The following is a 22,974-nucleotide window of genomic DNA, read 5'->3' as shown; positions in this document are numbered from 1 at the left end:
GTTCTCAAAAATATTCATTGAACTAAATGTGAAATGATCTAAGGACATAAAATATTCTTTATACATTCCAAAAAATTCAATAAAACATAGAACTTTTTAAAAATGAAGGAATTAACACACGTTAGGGAGGCTATGTTTGTGTAAGCTGTTGTGCTGTGTTACTGACACTAATCTGTAGGACTGGAGCTCTCAAAATGAGACATGGCAATATGCAAGTTATATTTGTTGAATATTCATGTATAATAGAAAAGCCTCCTAATGCTTCATTTATATTGTCATTTAAATCTAGTGCCACTTTAGATTAATTATAATCCAAATTATAGCTCTGTGCAGTACAAGAATTAATATAGAGTTTATCCAGATTAATACATTTGCATTGAAAATGTAATATGTCTCTGCCATGGCTAAGGGGACCACTTTTTAATAAGGGAGTAAACATGAGGAAAGATGGAAATTAACCTTCATTATTGCAATTAAAATTATTCTTTCATTCTACTCTCATTAGAAAGAATACTGTACTGGTAATTATAATTTAGAGTTATTTAGAGTTGAATAACATCTGTTATATCCAGGTTTTATAGTATTCAAACTTTACCAAATATATTGACTCATAAATAAAAACTCAGTGTTTTGTTTTATTGTTTTTTTTTCAAGATTTGCTAGGGGTACACATGCATTATTGGATTTTCCTCACTTGTTATGAGTATAAACCATTTTACAACCTTCTGTATTTTAGGGATTGAGAGTTATTAAGTAGGTGGCATCTGAATTGAAATGAATTATGTCATTTTTATATTAGCAATCTCATGCAAGTTAGCTAATCCTATAACTGACAGATAATCATTGGCTCATCTATGTGGTAGTGTTTATTTGTAATTTGACTTCATTTTTTAGTTAAAATTCATTAAAATGACATTGTTCTTTAAGAATATTGTGGTGTCCTTTATGTCACAAAATATATTATGATCTATTTCAATTTTTTTTCTGGTCTAGGGTAACAAACTGGGTTTATTTCAAATTTAAGTTTGCAAATACAAACTAACTAATCACAGAACATTATCACAACCTTCCTAAAATTAATTGGCCTTTATCTAATAAAAGACATGTCTAGGAAATTAGAATTCAGGAAAAACAACCAAGCAAATTTCCTGTACTTTGCCAGGAATGGCATAATATTATACTCGAGATAACACCCCTCTGAGTATAAAAGACAAATATATGTAAACTGTGTCTTCTACTGTCTTTACAAATAGTCCTCCCAGGGCTGGAGTTGTGGCTTAGGGGTAGAGCACTTGCCTTGCATGTATGAGACCCTGGGTTCGATCCTGAACACCACATAAAAATAAATAAATAAATAAAAATAAGGATATATTAAAAAAAATAGTCCTCCCAACCTCCTCAAGCTTAAGAGTCATTTTTGTCATATGTTATTATACTTCAGTATTCTCTCCTTCTACTTACCATGAGTTATTTTCATTTCTAGGGCACATAGCTAAAGTTAGGCAGGCTAGCCTTTATTTATAATTTTATAGCTTCTTAATTTAAAGCAAAATGGTCTTTGGAAACTTCACAGCTTATGTGAAAACTCATGGTTCAATGAATGCAGTTAATTAGCCAAATAGCCCTATAATAGTTGAAACTTAAATTTTCCTTTCTTGATGCAACACAGAACAGTATTTTAAGATATTTTTAGTTGTAGATGGATGTAATACCTTTATTTTATTTATTTATTTTTATGTGGTGATGAGGATAGAACTTATTGTCTCACATGTGCTAGGAAAGTACTCTACCACTGAGCTACAAACCTAGCCCCCAAAGCAATTATGTTTTTGATGAATATAATAAGCATAAAATAAAGGCAATATATCCTTAATACACAGGTATAAATTATACAAAAAAACACACATCACTGTATAGGCTTAGTAAAATGTCTCAAATCTTGAACTTAATACTTTTTTATGGTTTTGTTTGTTTGGTTGGTTTACTGGGGATTGAACTCCTGGGCAATCTACCACTGAACTAAACCTCCAGCCCTTTTCACTTGTTATTTTGAGATGATGTCTTGCTGCACTGCCCAGGCTGGCCCCAAACTTGCAGTCCTCCTGCCTCAGCCCCCTGAGCTGCTGAGATTACAAGTAGGCACCCTAATGTGTGGTCTTTTATTCTCTTTTATGATATCAATGTCAGGATAAGATACACATTTGTGTGTGTGTGTGTGTGTGTGTGTGTGTGTGTGTATTTTCAATTAAGCCCATGAATATACATTTAATAAAAGTTTCTGGAAAGTTTATTCTATTTCTGATGCTCCAAATGGCCTACAAGCAACAAATGTCATGGACATTTTTTTTTCAACTTTTTTTTGATAGTCTTGAATGGACTTATAATTTTGTCTTGTCCAATTCTACTAGGAGCAAAATATAATGAAAAGGGGTACATCATGGTGTATTCATCTTCTAAGGAAGCATATTCTTACTCATTAATAGAAACTTTTAAAGAAAAATTTCACAGGCGGAGGCAACTGATAGGCACTTGCTGATTCTAATGACAGTCAATTTTGCACAACTTGATCTGATACGTAAACAGTGAATTTGCAAATATTAAATATCATATTGTTTTTGTAAATTTTTTAACATCTACTAAGCATAAATTATATTCTGCCTTTCCTTTGAGAAAGAAAAATGAATTTTTATTAATTGTGAGATGAACATCCCCAGTTTTAGCACATCTTTAGGTATCAGATAATCAGATACTTTTTAATCAATATAATGAGACTTTAAATTTATTTCAAATTTAAGTTTATTCAAATACAAATGACAGGTTATTTTTTAAACATCTAAAAAGAATTTGAATTTCTCTACAGCATATGGAAATAGAGAACAAAAGTGTTAATTAAAATAAAATCCAATGTTTATAAATTCAGAAATCAATATCAATGTAATCTGTAGAAAACTCAGCACTAATTCTGTATGTCAGGAACTAATTCAAACCTAAAGGAATAAAATTATTGTCATTATATCATTTAGATTCTATTTTAATTTAGTCTCCTCAGTATAACCCTTGAATTTGTTATGAATTTGAGATTTCTGAATTTATTCATATGGTATATATTATGCATCTGTATCCAGAGTAAAAATATTGTTCATTTTTATTTTGTTTCCAAAATACCATTGACCTTATTTTTAAATTAAAAGTGGGTTATTTTGAAAAAAAAGAAAAAAAATCACTTCAATTTATTCATTTATATGAACTGCATGTGGATTGAAGAAAAATCAAGATAAATCTTCATGCACAGCATACAATCAGATTACGCCTGGACTATATATTTACGCGGGGTCTGATAGCAATCAATGGTTTAGCTTCATTGCATTTCAAGATGTATTTGCACCCAGTTGTCCAGTGATAGTGTCCTCACCCTGGAAATAATTTAGTTGCAAATTGACTGGAAGATGGTGAAAATTGAAAGTTAAAATTAGAAATACTCATAATAAACAGCAGAAAAAAGGTCAGATGATGCCGTGCTATGATGAGATTGGAATGGCTGGTAAATGAGGTTTTGTGTTTGTCGTGAGATGTATGTGACATGCCTACCCAATGTCGCTGTAATATCCAGCCTCACAGAGGAGATTATCAGGCAAATTGATGCTGGAAAGAATTTTCTGTTAGATTGGGAAATTAGAATTGTGCTCTTTTCTTTGATGTGTGTGAGACTCCACCATATTACATTGCTCATCTGAGCAAAATTTTAAGTCGTCTTTAACACCAAGTATTTGGATTAACCTCATAAAGCAATTGTCTTCTTAAGATTTGTCCTATAATGCTGTGTGTACAGCCAAGTGCTAAAACATCTCCAGCAAAGACAATATCCCTAATAGCAATAGCAATAGCAATGTAATGTATGGTTTGCTTTAACAACCTTTTGATTTTTAAATCCATTAATGATGTCAAAATATTTTAGTTCCTGAGTTATATCAAGCCAGCTCTTCTCAGAATTTTGAAATATTCTCTTCATTCAGAGATTTCAAAAAGAAATAGCTGATTAGATATTAGTAAAAATAATGAATTTCTGAGTTTGTATTTGTGAATGGGAATAGATTGGTTTTAATTTGATGAAGGCATTCTGGGACACCAGAGAGCACATGTTATTGATAAACCTCTCAAGGCCACCTAGGGTTATCTAAACATGAGACAGGAGTACCTTTGAAAATATATTTATAAAGTCTACTTAGTCAGTGGACAAAAAGATGTGTTTCTTGTCTTTTGATCTGAGCATCATTTAAAAGTGCTTGCCTAATTCTTTTTGTGACTCAGTTAATTGAGAGTCAGTTATTTGAAAAACATAATTTTCTATTTATGATATAATGTTTATAATTTGAGTTGCTCTATTCTTTTTGCAATCAGGAATAATCACACCAGAGAAGGAGCTAAAAGTCAGTGTAGCAGGGGGCACCCAGCCACTCCTGTTGGCTAAAGAAGAGGATGTTGCAACAAAAAGTTCAAAACCTTCAGAGGACAATAAATTCTGTCATGAACAGGTAAATAATGTTGTTTTCCTTTGTTGTGGAAATCTCTTTTTGTTTGTCTGTTTGTTTACCTGTTACTAATAGTTTAAGAGCCCCCCAAATTCCATGTGATTGAAATGTACATAGACATATCCAAGGGCAATATTATTAACACTTGGTATTACTGCCAAAGTTCTGAAGTCATCAAAATACATTAACTCACAGAGGTCATGTTTATTCAATCTTTTCCAGTTCTATCAGTGTCTTTATTGTAACTACAATAGTAGGGACCAAAGTCGGATCCAGATGCACATGCTGTCGCAGCACTCAGTGCAACCAGTCATCTGCTGTCCTCTCTGCCAGGACGTCCTCAGCAACAAAATGCATCTCCAGCTGCACCTGACTCATTTGCGCAGTGTGTCTCCAGATTGTGTGGAGAAGCTGCTTATGACAGTAAGGATACCAAATGTTGATGCATGTGTGACATGATCTGGGTAAACTATCAATGCAAATATGTAATTATGGGTTGGTAGAAATTTATTTCTTCTGAGCTACTGAAAGGTCTTTTATTGACTGTGTTATAGAAATCACAGTGGAGGCCCATTTGTGGTCTCTTTTGCTTAGAGAAAAAAAATATGATACAAAGCATAGCCTAATTAATTACGTATTTTGTAGTCTTTTTATATCTGTAATGTTAATCAAATGACTCATGTGGGCACTTTGCATTTCAAAGTTTCTTGATTATCATTATAAAAAAATAGACCTACAAAAATCTTGAAACCATAATTAAGAGAAAGAAAAGAAAAGTACAGCATTGTAACAGCATTGGTCTGAAATCTGAAGGGATAGATGTCCCTGCTTTGGTTGGAAAAATGCAAATGGGATATGCTGCTGTCAAATGGGATAAGTGATGGAATTTATAATTTTCTGGAGTACTTTTAACTTGGAACCCTTTTGGTTTTTAAAGGTGCCTGTCCCTGACATGATGATGCCAAACAGTATGCTGCTGCCAGCAGCCACCTCTGAGAAGTCAGAGCAGGACACACTGCAGCCATGACAGCGGAGGCATCTGGGAAATATACAGGTATTCCAGCTTATGATGAAGATCTGTGGAAAAAGCACTTAGGGACTTGCCCTTGTGGCAGTGCACCAAGATTCTTACCATTAAAGATTTATTTTTAAAAAGCATGAAAGGAAGAAAATGTACAATGTTTCCGTGAGCCTTATTTTCCAAGACATATTTGACAACTGGTTATCTCCACCTGTCCTTGAGAAATCTAATTGCTGAACAGCCAAGAATATTCTATGTTGTTTTAATTAACTAACACCTTGGTATCATGCCAATTGTAGCATAGTGTATTTTTTTTTTACTTTTGACTTGTTTTCTTCCCTATCCTGAAATTCTGCAAGATTGATGATGAATTCTTACTTATTATCATGTCTTCAGGATCCAGTCCAGTGCTGTTAGTAGTTACTTAGTAAATATTTAAAGTAATATTTAATTACTTAATAAATATCCAAAGAATCAGTTAAGTCAGAGATCTTTATATTTATCCTATTTACAATCTATTGATATTGGAGCCATAGATTTCGTAACAGAGGTTTGTGCTTTCTCTGAACAGGTGAAAGCCCAATGGATGAGAAAAGTATGGCAGGTCTTGAGGATTCAAAGGCTAGCTTGGAAATAAATAGTGAGGAGCAGAAACCAGCTAAAGAGCCCCCAGAAATATTGGAATGGAATAAAAATAGCAGTAAGGATGTGAAAATCCCTGACACACTGCAAGATCAACTAAATGAACAGCAAAAATGGCAACCTCTCTCTGTTTCTGACCGCCATGTTTATAAGTATTGCTGTAACCATTGTAGCTTGGCTTTTAAAACTATGCAGAAGCTTCAGATACATTCCCATTATCATGCAATTTGGGCTGCAACAATGTGTAACCTCTGCCAGCGTAGTTTCCGTACATTCCAGGCTTTAAAAAAACACTTGGAAGCAGGCCACCCAGAACTGAGTGAAACTGAACTCCAACAGCTCTATGCCTCCTTGCCCGTGAATGGTGAACTTTGGGCAGAAAGTGAAGCTATGGCCCAAGATGACCATGGCTTAGAACAGGAAATGGAGAGAGAGTATGAGGTAGACCATGAAGGGAAGGCAAGTCCTGTAGGAAGTGATAGTAGTTCTATTCCAGATGACTTGGGCTCTGAACAAAAGCAGACCTTACTTTTTAGAAAAGGGCCCAATTTTACAATGGAAAAATTCCTTGATCCATCTCGTCCATATAAATGTACAGTGTGTAAAGAGTCATTCACCCAAAAGAACATTCTTTTGGTCCATTATAATTAAGTCTCTCACCTGCATAAGTTGAAAAAGGTTTTGCAGGAAGCCTCCAGTCCTGTCCCACAAGAAACCAACAGCAGCACAGACAACAAACCCTACAAGTGCAGCATCTGCAATGTTGCATACAGCCAAAGCTCGACATTGGAAATGCACATGAGGTCTGTGCTCCACCAGACAAAGGCCAGGGCTGCAAAGCTGGAGCCCAGCGGGCATGTGGCCAGTGGACACAGCACTGCAGCAAACGTAAATAGCCCTGGCCAAGGGATGTTAGATTCCATGAGTTTAGCAGCAGTCAACAGCAAAGATACCCACTTAGATGCCAAAGAATTAAATAAAAAGCAAACTCCTGAATTAATCTCTGCTCAGCCTACACATCACCCACCGCAGTCACCAGCACAAATTCAGATGCAACTGCAGCATGAGTTACAACAGCAAGCTGCGTTCTTTTAGCCACAGTTTCTAAAGCCAGCCTTTTTGCCTCATTTTTTCATGACTCCAGAAGCACTGCTGCAGTTTCAGCAGCCTCAGTTTCTCTTTCCATTCTACATACCTGGGACGGAATTCAGTCTGGGTCCAGATTTGGGCTTGCCAGGCTCTGCCACATTTGGTATTCTGGGCATGACGGGAATGGCTGGCTCCTTGCTTGAGGATCAGTAGATTCAAACGCAACATCATGTTGGCCAAACTCAACTCCAGATTCTACAGCAGCAAGCACAACAGTACCAAGCCACACAGCCCCAGCTGCAGCCTCAGAAACAGCAGCAGCAGCAGCCGCAGCCACCACCCCAGCAGCAGCAGCCAAGCAAATTATTGAAACAAGAGCAAAACAATCTAGCCAATACAGACTGCCAGATCATGAAGGACATACCATCTTATAAGGAAGCAGAAGAAATTGCCGAAAAGCAAGAGAAACCGAAGCAAGAATTTGTAAATGAAGGTGAAGGACTCAAAGAAGGCAAAGACATAAAGAAGCAAAAATCCTCAGAACCATCCATCCCTCCACCCCGAATAGCCTCGGGGGGCAGAGGAAATGCAGCCAAAGCTTTATTGGAAAACTTTGGTTTTGAATTAATCATCCAGTATAACGAAAACAGGCAGAAGGTACAGAAGAATAACAAGAGTGGCGAAGGGGAAAACACTGACAAACTGGAATGTGGAACGTGTGGTAAATTGTTTTCCAATGTTCTCATCCTGAAGAGTCACCAAGAGCATGTACATGGGCAATTTTTTCCCTACGGAGCACTAGAAAAATTTGCTCCTCAGTACAGGGAGGCCTATGACAAGCTTTATCCAAATTCTCCATCTTCCCCTGAAATGCCACCGCCACCTCTACCTCCACCTCCGCCTCCTCCCCTGCCACCAGCTCCCCCACAGCCTTCTCCCATGGGTCCCATGAAAATCCCAAGCACGGTTTCTACCCCTCTGCAAGCTCCACCACCCACTTCCCCGCCCCCTCCGCCACCACCTCCTCCTCCTCCCCCTCCCCCTCCACCCCCACCTTCTGCTACCCCCCAGGTCCAGCTGCCTGTTTCTCTGGACCTTCCACTCTTTTCTTCCATCAAGATGCAACCAGTGCAACACCCCACACTCCCCCCACCGCTTGCCCTGCAGCTGCCACAGATGGACACTCTCTCAGCAGATCTCACTCAACTTTGCCAGCAGCAGCTCGGGTTAGATCCAAACTTCTTAAGGCATTCTCAGTTCAAACGCCCCCGGACAAGAATTACAGATGATCAACTAAAAATCCTGAGGGCTTATTTTGACATCAATAATTCTCCAAGTGAAGAACAGATCCAAGAAATGGCAGAGAAATCTGGCCTTTCTCAAAAAGTTATCAAACACTGGTTTCGAAATACCCTTTTTAGGGAACGACAGAGAAATAAGGATTCACCATACAACTTCAGTAACCCTCCAATCACTGTTTTGGAAGATATCCGAATTGACCCACAGCCCGCCTCTTTAGAACATTACAAGTCGGATGCCTCCTTCAGCAAAAGGTCTTCGAGGACCAGGTTTACCAAATACCAGCTGAGGGTTCTACAAGACTTTTTTGACACCAATGCTTACCCAAAAGATGATGAAATAGAACAACTCTCTACCATTCTTAATCTACCCACTCTGGTTTTTGTTGTATGGTTCCAGAATGCCAGGCAGAAAGCACAAAAGAGCTATGAGAACCAAGCAAAAACTAAAGACAATGAAAAGAGAGAACTCACGAACGAACGCTACATTCGAACGAGCAACATGCAGTACCAATATAAAAAGTGCAATGTGGTTTTCCCCAGGATCTTTGACTTGATTACACATCAGAAAAAACAGTGTTATAAGGATGAAGATGACGATGCCCAAGATGAAAGCCAGACGGAAGACTCCATTGATGCCACAGATCAGGTGGTTTACAAGCATTGTGTGGTGTCTGGACAAACGGATGCAGCCAAAACCTCCACTGTCCCTGCTGTAAGTTCTGGCTCGGGGACTAGCACGCCCTTGATTTCGTCACCCAAACCAGAACCTGAGAAGGCTTCTCCAAAACCTGACTATCCCACAGAAAAGCCAAATCAGAGTGACCCTTCACCCCCTTCTCAAGGCACCAAACCAGCCCCATCATTAGCATCGACTTCAACAGACCCACCGCAGGCACCCACCGCCCAGCCACAGCCGTAGCCACCCAAACAACCCCAACTTATTGGAAGACCTCCCTCGGCCTCTCAAAACCCAGTCCCTTCCAGTCCACTGCAAATTTCCATGACTTCTCTCCAGAACAGTCTACCTCCACAGTTACTGCAGTACCAATGTGATCAGTGTACCGTTGCCTTCCCAACGCTGGAACTTTGGCAGGAGCACCAGCACATGCACTTCCTCGCTGCTCAAAACCAGTTCCTTCACTCTCCATTCTTGGAAAGGCCCTTGGACATGCCCTACATGATATTCGATCCCAACAACCCTCTGATGACTGGACAGCTCCTGGGTAGCTCTCTCACACAAATGCCACCTCAGACCAGTTCCTCCCACGACGCTACCACCCCAGGCACTGTTGCTGCTTCCCTTAAAAGGAAACTGGATGACAAAGAAGATAATAATTGCAGCGAAAAGGAGGGTGGGAATAGCGGTGAAGACCAACACCGTGATAAGCGCTTGAGAACCACAATCACCCCCGAACAACTGGAAATACTCTATGAGAAATATTTGCTAGACTCCAATCCTACCCCCAAAATGCTCGATCATATTGCACATGAAGTCGGGCTGAAAAAAAGAGTCGTGCAAGTCTGGTTCCAAAATACACGTGCACGAGAAAGGAAAGGCCAGTTCCGGGCAGTGGGTCCAGCACAGTCTCATAAATTGTGTCCATTCTGCCGAGCCCTGTTTAAGGCAAAGTCAGCTTTAGAAAGCCACATTCGCTCTCGGCACTGGAATGAAGGAAAGCAGGCAGGTTACAGCTTGCCACCAAGCCCTTTAATATCCACAGAGGACGGAGGAGAAAGCCCACAGAAATACATTTATTTTGATTATCCGTCTTTGCCATTAACTAAAATTGATCTATTGAGTGAGAATGAATTGGCTTCTACAGTGTCAACACCTGTTAGTAAAACAGCAGAGCTGTCACCGAAGAATCTTTTAAGCCCTTCTTCTATTAAAGCAGAATGTCCTGAGGATGTAGAGAATTTAAACGCCCCTCCTGTCTGGATATGATCAAACTAAAGCTGAATTTGATGAGACTTCATCCATCAATACAGCTATCAGCGATGCCACCACTGGAGATGAGGGAAACACTGAGATGGAAAGTACCACAGGAAGTTATGCAGATATGAAACCAGCACTCTCTCCTAAAGAGCCAAAAACTCTGGATGCTTTGCCAAAACCAGCAACCACACCCACAACTGAGGTCTGCGATGACAAATTTCTCTTTTCACTTACCAGTCCATCAATCCATTTCAATGAGAAAGATGGTGACCGCGACCAAAGCTTTTATATCACAGATGACCCTGATGACAACGCTGATCGCAGTGAAACCTCCAGCATAGCTGATCCCAGCTCACCGAATCCATTTGGGTCTAGCAACCCTTTTAAATCCAAAAGTAATGATCGGCCAGGTCATAAGCATTTCAGGACCCAGATGAGCAATCTTCAACTCAAGGTTCTCAAGGCTAGCTTCAGTGACTACCGAACGCCAACCATGAAAGAATGTGAAATGCTGGGCAATGAGATTGGTCTGCCCAAACGGGTGGTCCAGGTGTGGTTTCAAAACGCAAGGGCAAAAGAAAAGAAATTTAAAATCAACATAGGGAAGCCTTTCATGATCAATCAAAGTGGAACGGGAGGCACCAAACCAGAGTGTACTCTCTGTGGGGTGAAATACTCTGCCTGCTTGTCCATCAGAGATCATATTTTCTCCAAACAGCACATTTCAAAAGTGAGAGAGACCGTGGGCAGTCAGCTGGATAGGAAGAAAGATTATTTAGCTCCAACTACTGCTCGGCAGCTGATGGCACAGCAAGAATTTGATCAAATAAAGAGAGCTTCAGATGTTCTGGGCTTAACTGTACAGCAGCCAGGCATGATGGACAGCAGCTCCCTCCATGGTATCAGTTTGCCAGCAGCCTATCCGGGACTCCCTGGCCTTCCTCCAGTGCTTCTCCCCGGAATGAACAGTCCATCCTCCTTGCCTGGATTTCCACAAAATTCAAACAGTAAATCATTTAAAGGAAAGTCAGTTTAGTTAATAGATGGCACTAAGCAGTCAATCACAAGTGACCAAGAATAGGGTAAATTTGGATTTCTTTTAATTTCAGTAAGTGAAACCAAATAAATTATAAATTATTTCACACACACACACACACACACACACACACACATATATATATATATATATATATATATATATATATATATATAGAGAGAGAGAGAGAGAGAGAGAGAGAGGAGAGAGAGAGTGCTCTAATAACCAAGAAGTACATCAACCTGCACATGAAGAAAAATAAAGACTAGATAGATCATAGCAGATTCTTAGCAATGTATTGATTAATTTATCATATTTTTTACCTTAGAAATATTATTTGTATATATCAATTTCAAAACTCATTTCAAATGACGTTCCAACACAAACATGTTGCATAATATTTGATATACCTATTAAGAATGCAAAACATTAAATATTATATTTATCAGTCTTTTAACTTATGTTCTTTCCAAGGGGCAGAATTTTTGTTTTCTTTTTCTTTTTCAATTTGTCTGCCCAATAAGTGCAATGAAGATCAAAAGTTGAGGGCCCTCTAGCCATAGAAATCTACCTGTGTTGCACTTAGCACGTAATAAAGTTCATATCTAAAGTTTAATAACTTTTAATAACTTTTAATAAGTCATTATTTAAAGTTTATGACTTCTATGATAATTGTACTTCAGTAGTACTATGAAATTTTGAATTTTGTAGCATCCATTGCTATTGGTTACTGTTATCCCATGCCTTGCTACTCATCTGACCTGCCATAGCTTAGTTTTATAATTAAGGCATAACAAACTGGGCTGTTAAAACAAGTTAAAATTAGACCCTAGTATATAACTTAGTCATCCCATAAACCAGTTTACTATTATTAGGATCAAACAGGTGAGCTTCTATTTTGTGTGTTTATTCACACAATTATTAAAGAAGTATTTTAAAAAGTAATTTTAGAATATTGTCAAAAGAAAGATATACAAAATTATTTGGAAGATTTAAAGAAAGTCAAAACCACATTTCATTACCAGTAACAGTCTTTAACTTATTCTGAATCAATCTAGTCCTCTGGGCAAATTTATTATCCAGGGTTCATTTGACAATATCTGGAGAAAATTTTGGTTGTCATGATTGGGTATGGGAGAGTAACTTTTTATTGGTATTTTGTGAATGAAAGTAAAGGATTCTGCTAAATATCGCACATGTTACAGGATAGTTGACCACAAGAAAATTATGTAACCTGAAATGTTGTAGCCTACAGTTGAGAAATAGTGATCTACATAATAAGGAATGCCTTTCAAACAGGGAAATATCCAAGTTCCAGAAAAAATGCCATTTTTTATATCTATGTTCACATTATCAGCACAATTAAAATATATTTTCATCACCTGTTGATGAGAGTCCTACACATATGACCTTTGGAAGCAGATGAATAATGATTACAGTTACAGATTCCCTTTGTATCTTAGTGGTTGTGAATTAGTATGGAAGTTTTGGATGGAAGTAACAGAATTTTGACTCAAATTGTATTAAACAATAAGGAAGATTAGTACTTTACGTGGAGGAATTGCAGTGGTAGTTTGAAACCAGAATTAGTTGATTTAGTATCAACAAGAACCACTTTGTTCCACACTCTTTATGGTTTGCCATCTACAATGAGAAAACATTCTAAAACCTGTTCTCTTTTCAATCACGACATCCAGGATCTTTCTTTTGGCCTGAAAGCTAAAAGTTGTATGCATTTATTATAAGCAACATGATGAGTTAAGTGGAATGATTATATTGCATTACCTAATATATTTATTGATTTTGTCCTAAAAGCATTTAAAACCTCTTTGCATTTTCAAGAATGCAATATGTTGTCAGTAAGTGTAGTTGCCACGCAAAAAAAATAAATCAATAAAAGATCTCATGAACTTATTCCCCTTACCCAACTGTAATTACATATTGCCTGAGCAACTTCTCTCCACCCCAGCTCCTAGTAGCCAGTGTTACACACTCAATTTCTATGAGGTCGACTTCTTTAGATGAATTAGATAATTTTTCTTAATTTTTAATTGTTTTCATTAGTACATTATATCTATACATAATAATGACACTCATTGTGACATATTCATAGATGACATAACATAATATGCTCCATTTTATCTCCACTAATCCCCTTTTCCTTTCCTCTTTTCTCCTCCTTATCCCCTTCTTATACTCTACAGGTCTCCCTTCTATTAATTTTTTTAATTTGTACATTATAAATACAAATAAAAATGGGATTCATTGTGATATCTTCATTCATGCACATTACATAATTTGAACAATTTAATTCCCCAGAACCTCCTCTGACAGTCCCCTCCTATCTCCCCCTTCTCTGCTGTACTATAACACCTTGTTTCCTGAGATTACCCCCATTGTTTTTTTTTTAATTCTCTTTTCTCTCTAACTTTTGCATATGAGAGAAAACCTCCAACCCTTGACTTTCTGACATAGGCTTATTTCACTTAGCTTGGTGTTCTCCAGTTTCATCCATTTGCCAGAAAATGCAATAATTTAATTCTTCTTTATGACTAAGTAAAACATCATTGTGTTTATGTACTATGTTTTATTTACCCATTAATCTATTGATGGACACCTAAGCTAGCCTGGCTTATTTCACTTACCATAATATCCCCCAGATTCATCTATGTTGTCACAAATGACAAAAATTTTCTTCATTGTATGATTGTACAAAACTCTAGTGATATACATAATATATATATTAGAGGAAGAGAAATGCTTGGTGAACCAAAACCAATTCCATAGTCAAACTTTGTACACACTAACCCCAAAATCCAACTGTCCTTTTTTTTTGTATAAACCAATGTAGTTAAAGTTTTGTCAGTTGTTATGAGTTATTATTCTTTCATATATAATTACCTTGAATAACCATTCTGGTAGTTGGAACAGTGGTAAAATATTTCAGTATTTTTATTCAGTTTGTTATTATTATTTGTAGATCCATACTTGGAATATAATTATTATGTTAGCTTTTAATAAATAATGTTACTACAAAAATGAGTTTATAAGGTCCATTATTTTCTCATTCCTTTGAAAATATTTATAGAAGAATTTGTCTATTTGTCTTCACAGCAGTCACTGAAATGTTAACAGGTATTTTATATTGTTTCCTAGTATGTATTTTAAATCATTGATCTTAATACTTTCACTGATCTAATCAAACATTTGTCTTATATGTTCTTTTTTCTCAGAATATATAATTGTTGAAGTGTTTCCAGTTATTCTGTAAAGGACATGTGAATCAGATGATTGGATGTTCTGGGACACAGTAATTGCCTGTCCTGATTTCACTTGAAAGTTGTGCAAAGTCTAGTTCTGAGAAATACCTTTTATAAAGGTAAAGATTAAATTGATTTTCTATATATTTTAAGATGCTATTATTCATTTGCTGTCCATTTGTAACAGTTTGGTATGTACTTTTGTGTGGTTGTCATAGTGTTGACTCACCAATTCTGCTTTATGGAGTAGAAGAACAGATTTTAAAAGGTTTATTCACCTAAAGGTCAGAATTCTTGGTATCTTTTTTGTTCCTGGACAAATTTCTAATGCAAAGATAATTTTACACTGAGCGAGACCTTCTTTCTGTCACACTCAACCTCTCTTAACCTTTACTTTCCATATACTGTAAAGAGTAGTTCTGAGCCAGAGAGTTTCAGAAGAGCTTTCTTTGCTCTGTGCCTCTTTGCTACTCAAATATATGCTAAATGAAAACATAAAAATGAGCCTGGTTCTGAAACTTTGAAGTGATTTGATTGTGAGTGTGTATTGGGATATTAAAATAAAAAGCATGAACATTATAATTACCAGGATTCTTGGTTCCAGACCTTCTATTATAAATAAATACTATAGTTTTAGTTTACTTTTTTCCCTTTACTGACTGTTCTTTTTGTTAAATTTTGTAACAGCTTTTAAAATGTTCAAAAATCTGTAAACATGCCCCTTGTTATTTAAGTCACAGGTTGACAAATTGTGTCCCTCAGGGAAAATATGGCTTCTTGCCTGTTTTGGAAATAGAGTTTTATTGGAATGGAGTCATGCCATTTGTTGATGGTTCTTACCTCACTACAATAGCAGAATTTAGTAGTTGCAAAATAAACTGTATGGCTTATAAAACATAAAATATTTACTATTTGCTCCTATTCAGAGGAAAAAACTGGTCAAAATATACTCCAGAATTACTGTCTCATTTCTGCAGGTGGCATGATGTTTTTATTTTTTCAGAAGCCATTTTGTTTTGTAACTTAAACACTAACTCCTTAATATACATGTTTGCATTAAAGAATTTATCAGATAATTACTACCAGTAAGAAATCAGAAGCAAAATAAATACAATAGTGCTCCATTTTATTTATGTTTTAAAGTCTTCAAGGTCAATAAAATTATATGTAAGATTGATTAATGCAGCTTAATCAGTTAATTAATATGAAAAATAAGTTTCTTAAAAATTAAAAAGTCTGTTCATTTTTTCAGTGTTCTGAAAGATAAATTATATTTTACTCTAAGTTTTCCATGTTTATTTAAAACTCTAAAGCATTTATTGACAATAAAAAGGCAGAAGATTTTCAGAAATAGAATCAATATTTTCTAAGTATTATATTCATTATTTTCCAACTAGATTTTATATTGTCATAAGATGCATTTTTGAAATTTTAATGATGATTAATGGGAAAATGTTATTGGTTTTGCAAATGAGAGTTTACAAATGCAAATAATATTTATGGAAAGGCCAAGCTGAATAATAAATAGTTGTCTATACAGATTTTTATTAATTGAGAAATTTTTTGTTAAAGTCCATGACTAGATTTAAATTAATGTTTATTAAAAGTTTAATCCAAATTAATTTGTATAATAGAAATAAACTACTTGTTTCCTCATACTATGTCTTCAGATTATATTCTGACTTAGATTATTTCTAGATTTTCTAAAATATATTATTACTACACAAATTTTGACATGAAGGCATATTCTTTGATTTTTAATAAAATAGATATTGTTACTCAAAATTACTCAAATGAGCTAAACACTGTTATTCAAAATAGAATGATTATGACATTATTTGCATTATATGAAAAGGCAAATCCTAATTAATCTAGTCATAACTCAATTTTTCTTGATGGTTTTCTGTTAGAAAACTTGAAGCACTTTAAAAGTTACATTTCAATTCTTTGACATTACATATTTCTCATGATTATTGTAGGTTAAAGTATAACATTATTTCCTCTGTCTTTTCCAATATGTCATCAATATGGACTTTTTTTTTGTCCTGAATATCATCAGGTTCCCCATCACTTTCTATTCTCAGTGTGTATATCAACTAATTGACATACATATTCAGAAATTTTTGATAATCCAATTTCTGGTTTAGAGTTTAAAACTCATTATAAATTTATGTTTTTTATCATGAAAAATAAAATTGAATGACATGCAAACAAGATAATATTTTTGTTTCTATTTCACAATTAAAATATGTAAATTGCCAATAAACAAATCATTCATGTTGGTTTAAATTGATATATTGATGCACTCTCTTCTGATTGAATGCTCTTACTCAATATGATACTATTATTTATTTTTTTTTAATAGAGGGCTTTTATGCTAGAATTGTCCAAATAGAACTTTATAGCAATTAGGTGATAAATGGAGTTTTATTCTATGTAAAATTTCTAAGAAGCAGTCATTCACTCTGTGGTTATTTCCCCACGTTCTTTAGTAATAAGGGAAGTATGCATTCTTAGTAACAGGCAAAATTCCCACATAGGTCCCTGAACCATCTGAGCCATGCAATGCTCAGATGCATAATTCTGGAAAGCACTAAGTGAAAGCTACATTGCTTTCCTAGGGGAACTGTAGAAATGCTTTATGAAGTGCTCAGTTCTCAGTGTTCATGCCTCTACAAATTCATATCTTGAAACTTAATCCAGAATGCCATAGAAGGGAGAAATGGACCTTTAGTGCATGGTTGGCACATGAGAATTTCACTTTCATTAATAGACTTTTGTCCTCACAAAGGAGGACCAAAGGGTGTTGTTTTCTCCTTTTGCAATATGAAGATGTAGCAAGAAGGCAACATCAGTGAAGCAGGGGCCTCTCACCAAACCCAAATCTTCTCTTATTTCGATTTGGACTTCTTAACCATAAGAACTAAGAGAAATAAAATTCTTATGTTTATAAATTACCCAGTCTAAGATTTGTTAATATGGTAGTTTGCACTGAAACAGAAGGAATTAATAGGGAGGGAGTGATTTTGACCACTATTCTCATTTTTGTTATGATTAGCCTGTGCAAAGAGTAGGTGAACCTTGAATAATTATGTACATTGATGCCAACTTCATTGGTCTACATTCCACTAAAGTTTCAGAACTGATATATTTAATGGAGCAAAACAATACCATTCTAGGTGTCTTATATACAGTTACTTACTTGGCAATGACTTCTATTTCTCTATACCTATTTATAAAAGAACACCAGAAGCAATCTGCTTGTACCTGGTAAGGTCAGCAATATACTTTTATGGGATTGTTTCTACTCTTCTGTTCTCTGCCAAAAGGCAGTCTATGGTTAGTTGTTATTGTTTTTATTGTACTGGGTATTGAACCCAGGGACATTCCAGTACTGAGCCATTTTTATTTTTAAGATTGAGACAGTGTCTTTCTAAGTTGCCCAGGCTGGTCTCAACCTTGTGAATCACTTTTCTGAGTCTCTTGACTCACTGGGATTATAAGCATGTGCCACCATGCCCAGAGGTCTATAGATATCTTAATTGTCTTTACAACTCACAATGTCATACTGTTCTATAATATTGATAATATTTTGATGATTAGACCTGTAGAGCAGAGAGTATCCTGTATGTCTTATTAAGGCACACAAAATAGGAAATGAGAGCCAAGAGGCTCAGAGAATGACATTTTACAAGTTTTTGGGAACTAACTTGTTTAAAATATATCCTCACCAAATAAGCTACAAATTTATATAAATTATGTCACATCCTATTAAGTCTTGGGTCTGATATTTGAAGAGAACATATAGCATTGTTGAAGTGTTACTAAAAACCATTCATTGAATAATGTTTAAGGTTGTCATGATGGAGGATTAAAGTTATATGCCAAAGTGTTCTGCATGAGTTTTGCAACCTTGAAGCTCTAATAATATTAACAGAATCTGTGGCAAGTAAAGATGTTTTATGCAGCATCAGAAAAACCCCAAGTAGAGATTAGTGTCACCTCCTGCCAGGATTTAGAGAAAAGCCTTGAACTCTTTTACAAAAAAACATCCTGTTTTGAAACAAATCTTGATTTCTTTTTGGTCTCAATAAAGGCACTACACCTGACTAATAGATATCATGCGATCATACAATCTGAACTTCCCATGATAAAATGAATATTATCACATCTCTCTCAAATTTTCTTTCTCTCACATATAACCCTTTTGATTATGGGAGATGGCTTTTCAAAATAAGGAAAAAATGTTTGTAAGTATGAAGAATAGTAACACACACACACACACACACACACACACACACACACACACATCTTTCAGAACTGCTCAAGGTAATTTTTTAATTATTCCTGACCAATATATTGTTCTTACATGTATGTTGTGTGTCTATTGACATTCATTTTCATAAATAGGAAATCTTTCTTGAGCATTTCTTAAAGTCAAACAATTCATATAAGCAGATAATGTTTAATTTTCTCCACATATCCTCTTCCTAAATCTGTACATATCGTCTCATAGGAATTTCATAATAACTTACCTGAAAAGAAATTTTTACTCAAGCAGATTTATAATTAGATATATAAAATATGCTAATTGTATTGTTATGCATTATTGTAGGATTTCATTCCCAATATTAAATATTTCTGAAAAACACTAAAAAAGGGACACTCCTTCATAAGAAGACTTTATTAAGGATGTTGACTTGTTGAACTTGTAACCTTAAAAATTGCTGGAAGCATGAATTTCTCTTCATTTATGAGAAATCACCATTAGTTGATCTAATTTTTAGAAAACTGGAAAGAATAAAATTGGATTAAGAATGGTGGCAAGAAGAACTAGTCAGTGAGGTATGGATGGACCACATATACAAAGATATTTGTCTCAGGTAGAAGTTCACTAAAAGGCATTTACTAAAAATTAAGCTCTTCATAATCATATGCACAAGGAGATATGTTGTATGCATTTCAGTCAACCACTTCCTCAGATCTCCCTTTTTTTTTCTCTAAGGGATTATGAACAAAATGTTCATCTCATAGTTCTAGTGATCATTATGTGCTCCATGAAATCAATTGCCCCTGAACATGATGGATCTACTTGCTACTCTTATGGTGTATCTATCTACCAAATGTATTGACCAGTGGTAAACATTCAAAATGACTTCACATGATCGAGGGGTCAGAACTAAGTGCTGGCAGGTTAATTATATTGGGACCCTTCCATTCATTTTCTCCTTTGAACAGAAAAAGGCAACTGACATATATTTTGTCATCTTGGCTTGACTTCTGCCATCATAAGAGTCCATGGAGTCATAAACAAATTCATCACCAATAAAAATTCTTCAGACCAACTCACTTCATATATAAGAAATATTGCTATGAATTTATGTATACAGAAAGATTGGTTTTTCAAAAATCCCATTATCCCAACTCCATAGAATTATTAAACAATCTTTGAAAACATGGACTTGTAGTGTCAGTTTGACAGCACCCTGAAAGGGTATCATCTAGCTTATCAAAGGAGGCAGTCATCATATATTCTTTTAATCACTGACCTACATATGTTGATATTTTTCCCGCTGCCAGAGTATGGAGGTCAAGGTGATAAAAATGGCAACGACTGTTCTCTCTACTCTATCTACAAATAACAAATAACTCTCTTATACTTATGAATCTTCTGTTTATTAAGACATCCATTTCCTCATATCTTGGTTATTTGTTGATTTAGGAATTTTGTTAGCTATGATAAAAGCATCATTACATATGGCTTTCCTTATTTAAGTTTTATCAATTTTGATAAAGACACAGCTGGTCTTTTCTTCTTTCTTTTTTTTTCCCCTTATTACTTCTTCCCTTTACCATCTACCTAAACCCATTTCCTATTTCATTCTTTTGTCCTTCTTGTACTTTCCTTTTTCATAAACAGTGATTATTATATGAATAATAAATATTATATAGTATATATTAATAAATAATATTTATATATTAATTATTAAATGTTTCAAATAATGTTTCAGAAAATCTAGGGTTGTATTTTTTTCTCTCACATGTGGAAACTAGATAATTGTAATTATCAAGAATGCTTTTGATATTTACTTGCCAACTTGTTTCAATTACCATTTTAGAATTAAATAAAAAGTAAAGCAAAATAAATATATAGTTTTGCAAGATGAAATTACTTTTATCCTAAAACATAAAGCTAAATATTCTTAATAATATTATGCTTAACTTTTTTAATATAAGAAAATTATTCATAAATTGCTTTTCTCTATTACAATGAAAGAGTTTTTTTTTTAAATAAGATAATGCACTTTTGACTCTTCAACCATAACAATTGCAAATTATTTTAACATCACTTTTGTCAGGAATTGTAATGTTGAAGCAATTTTGCACTACATTTTATTATTCAATAAAAATCTTCAAACATTCAAATAAGGTCATAAAAATATTTTCTCTAGAACTACATTGAAACAGATGCAGTCATTTGAGTCAGATTCTGAACTATACATTCCATCTAAAAGCCTTTTTCTTGTTTTGCAAAAACTACTCCAAAAAGTTATTACTCAAGTTTCCTCCATGGAAATGTTCTTAAATTAGTCATTTGGCCATCATAACATTGCTGAGAATCATCCAGGGAGATGCCATAATGATTTTTGTTAGGCTTCAGCTGAATACAGTGATTGAGAAACATTCGCTACCAAATTATTTGCTTTAAATTAAGTCAAAGGTAAATTTCTTTTTAAATTGACTAAATGATGGAACTGTAAATCTGTATTAGGCTGTTTTCCTATCCAGTTATCAGTTTCTTGAAAGTGGCTTATCTTTTGGGGTTTATTGAATTACTTCCCTTTCCACTTATCTTTTGTTATGTGCAAGTTACTATTTTAAACACTTATAAATATTAGGACATTAAATAAACATACTATGTATAGGATAATTAGATGCAACACTTTTACAGATTAGTAAATTGAGGATTATACAGCTATTGTACCTTTTCTAAGCTGGTAAGTGAAAGGAAGTGATAGATAATAGGTGGTAGGGTGAATCCAAGCTTAACCCTGAAGACTGTTCTCCTACCTCACATGATATACTTTGTCAGTGAAATATAAAATTAAAACTTAATTCAATTTACTTTACTGTTTTATATTTGGTAATATTTCATTAGTAGATATGTATGTTTGTTTATACATACAAACATGCACACAAATAAATACATACATATATATATATGCATATACATACATACATATATATGAAGATATATATATATATATATATATATATATATATATATATATATATATATATATAATAAATTATTCTGAAGTATTAGGTAACACAACCAAAAAACCCTCTAAAAATTTTCTTTAAAGTACCTTCTGCAGCTTGATGCCACTAGTGATTATTGTACAGTATTTAATCATACTTAATTCAGCTTGAATTATTTTGATAATAACAGAGTTGCTATAGGAAATTCTGTTGCATTTCCTAAAGAAAATATGGTATAGTGCCAAGCATTTTGACTTATTTCACATCATTGACTAATTTGTAACCAAGCAGAATTTCTCAATTACATCCTTTTACTTCACCAGGATTTTGTAACTGCATTTTCCTGTTGCAAGATGCTTTTTATTAAGAAAATATACTTCTAGAAGTTATGCAAAAATTCAATCATTTGCATTATCAGTGGTGAGAGTTTGGACTGAAGCAATTACTCAGTTGAATTGCACGATGATTTCTTCTACATACATTTAATAGTATAAGCAATGATAAAACCTGACATTCACAGAGTGTTTTCTATGTTTTAGGCACTGTTCTCAGAGATTTTTCTTGGATGAACTCATATATATATATAAATGATCATTTTGATGCTCAATATTATTAGTAAGTACTATTATTTTCTGTTTCTCAAAAATTAATGAGTAAGGCAAGTCTTACAACTAGAAAATAAGGGCAATTATCTGTTCTCATGGATAGATTAAACCCAAATTAATCTGTTGTCAACTGTTGAAAAAAAACTATTTTCATGCTATTAATTCAGTTTCATTTATTTTATTCATCCATTTAATATATAAATATTATGTGCCAAATACTAGAATACAGGGTTCTAGTGGGGGGTACAACAACCAATCAATCAATTTTAAAAATTCTCTTCTCTCATGAACT

At 34.7% G+C, this 22,974-nt stretch overlaps 1 protein-coding gene across 1 annotated transcript in view; it reads left to right on the top strand.

Annotated features, from left to right (window-relative positions):
• Positions 1 to 11,554, top strand: part of LOC143389999 (zinc finger homeobox protein 4-like) — a 139,349-nt gene extending 127,795 nt beyond the window's left edge. Inside the window, 6 exon segments of the mRNA XM_077107992.1 lie at positions 4,399 to 4,532; positions 4,752 to 4,952; positions 5,467 to 5,539; positions 5,542 to 5,583; positions 6,122 to 10,514; positions 10,516 to 11,554. Of these exon segments, the coding sequence (XP_076964107.1) occupies positions 4,399 to 4,532; positions 4,752 to 4,952; positions 5,467 to 5,539; positions 5,542 to 5,583; positions 6,122 to 10,514; positions 10,516 to 11,554 (5,882 nt within the window).
• The last annotated feature ends 11,420 nt before the right edge of the window (positions 11,555 to 22,974 follow it).

The sequence above is a fragment of the Callospermophilus lateralis genome, unplaced genomic scaffold, assembly GCF_048772815.1.
Source record: "Callospermophilus lateralis isolate mCalLat2 unplaced genomic scaffold, mCalLat2.hap1 Scaffold_105, whole genome shotgun sequence".
Taxonomy (NCBI): Eukaryota; Metazoa; Chordata; class Mammalia; order Rodentia; family Sciuridae; genus Callospermophilus; species Callospermophilus lateralis.
This window is presented reverse-complemented; position numbering and strand designations above follow the sequence as displayed.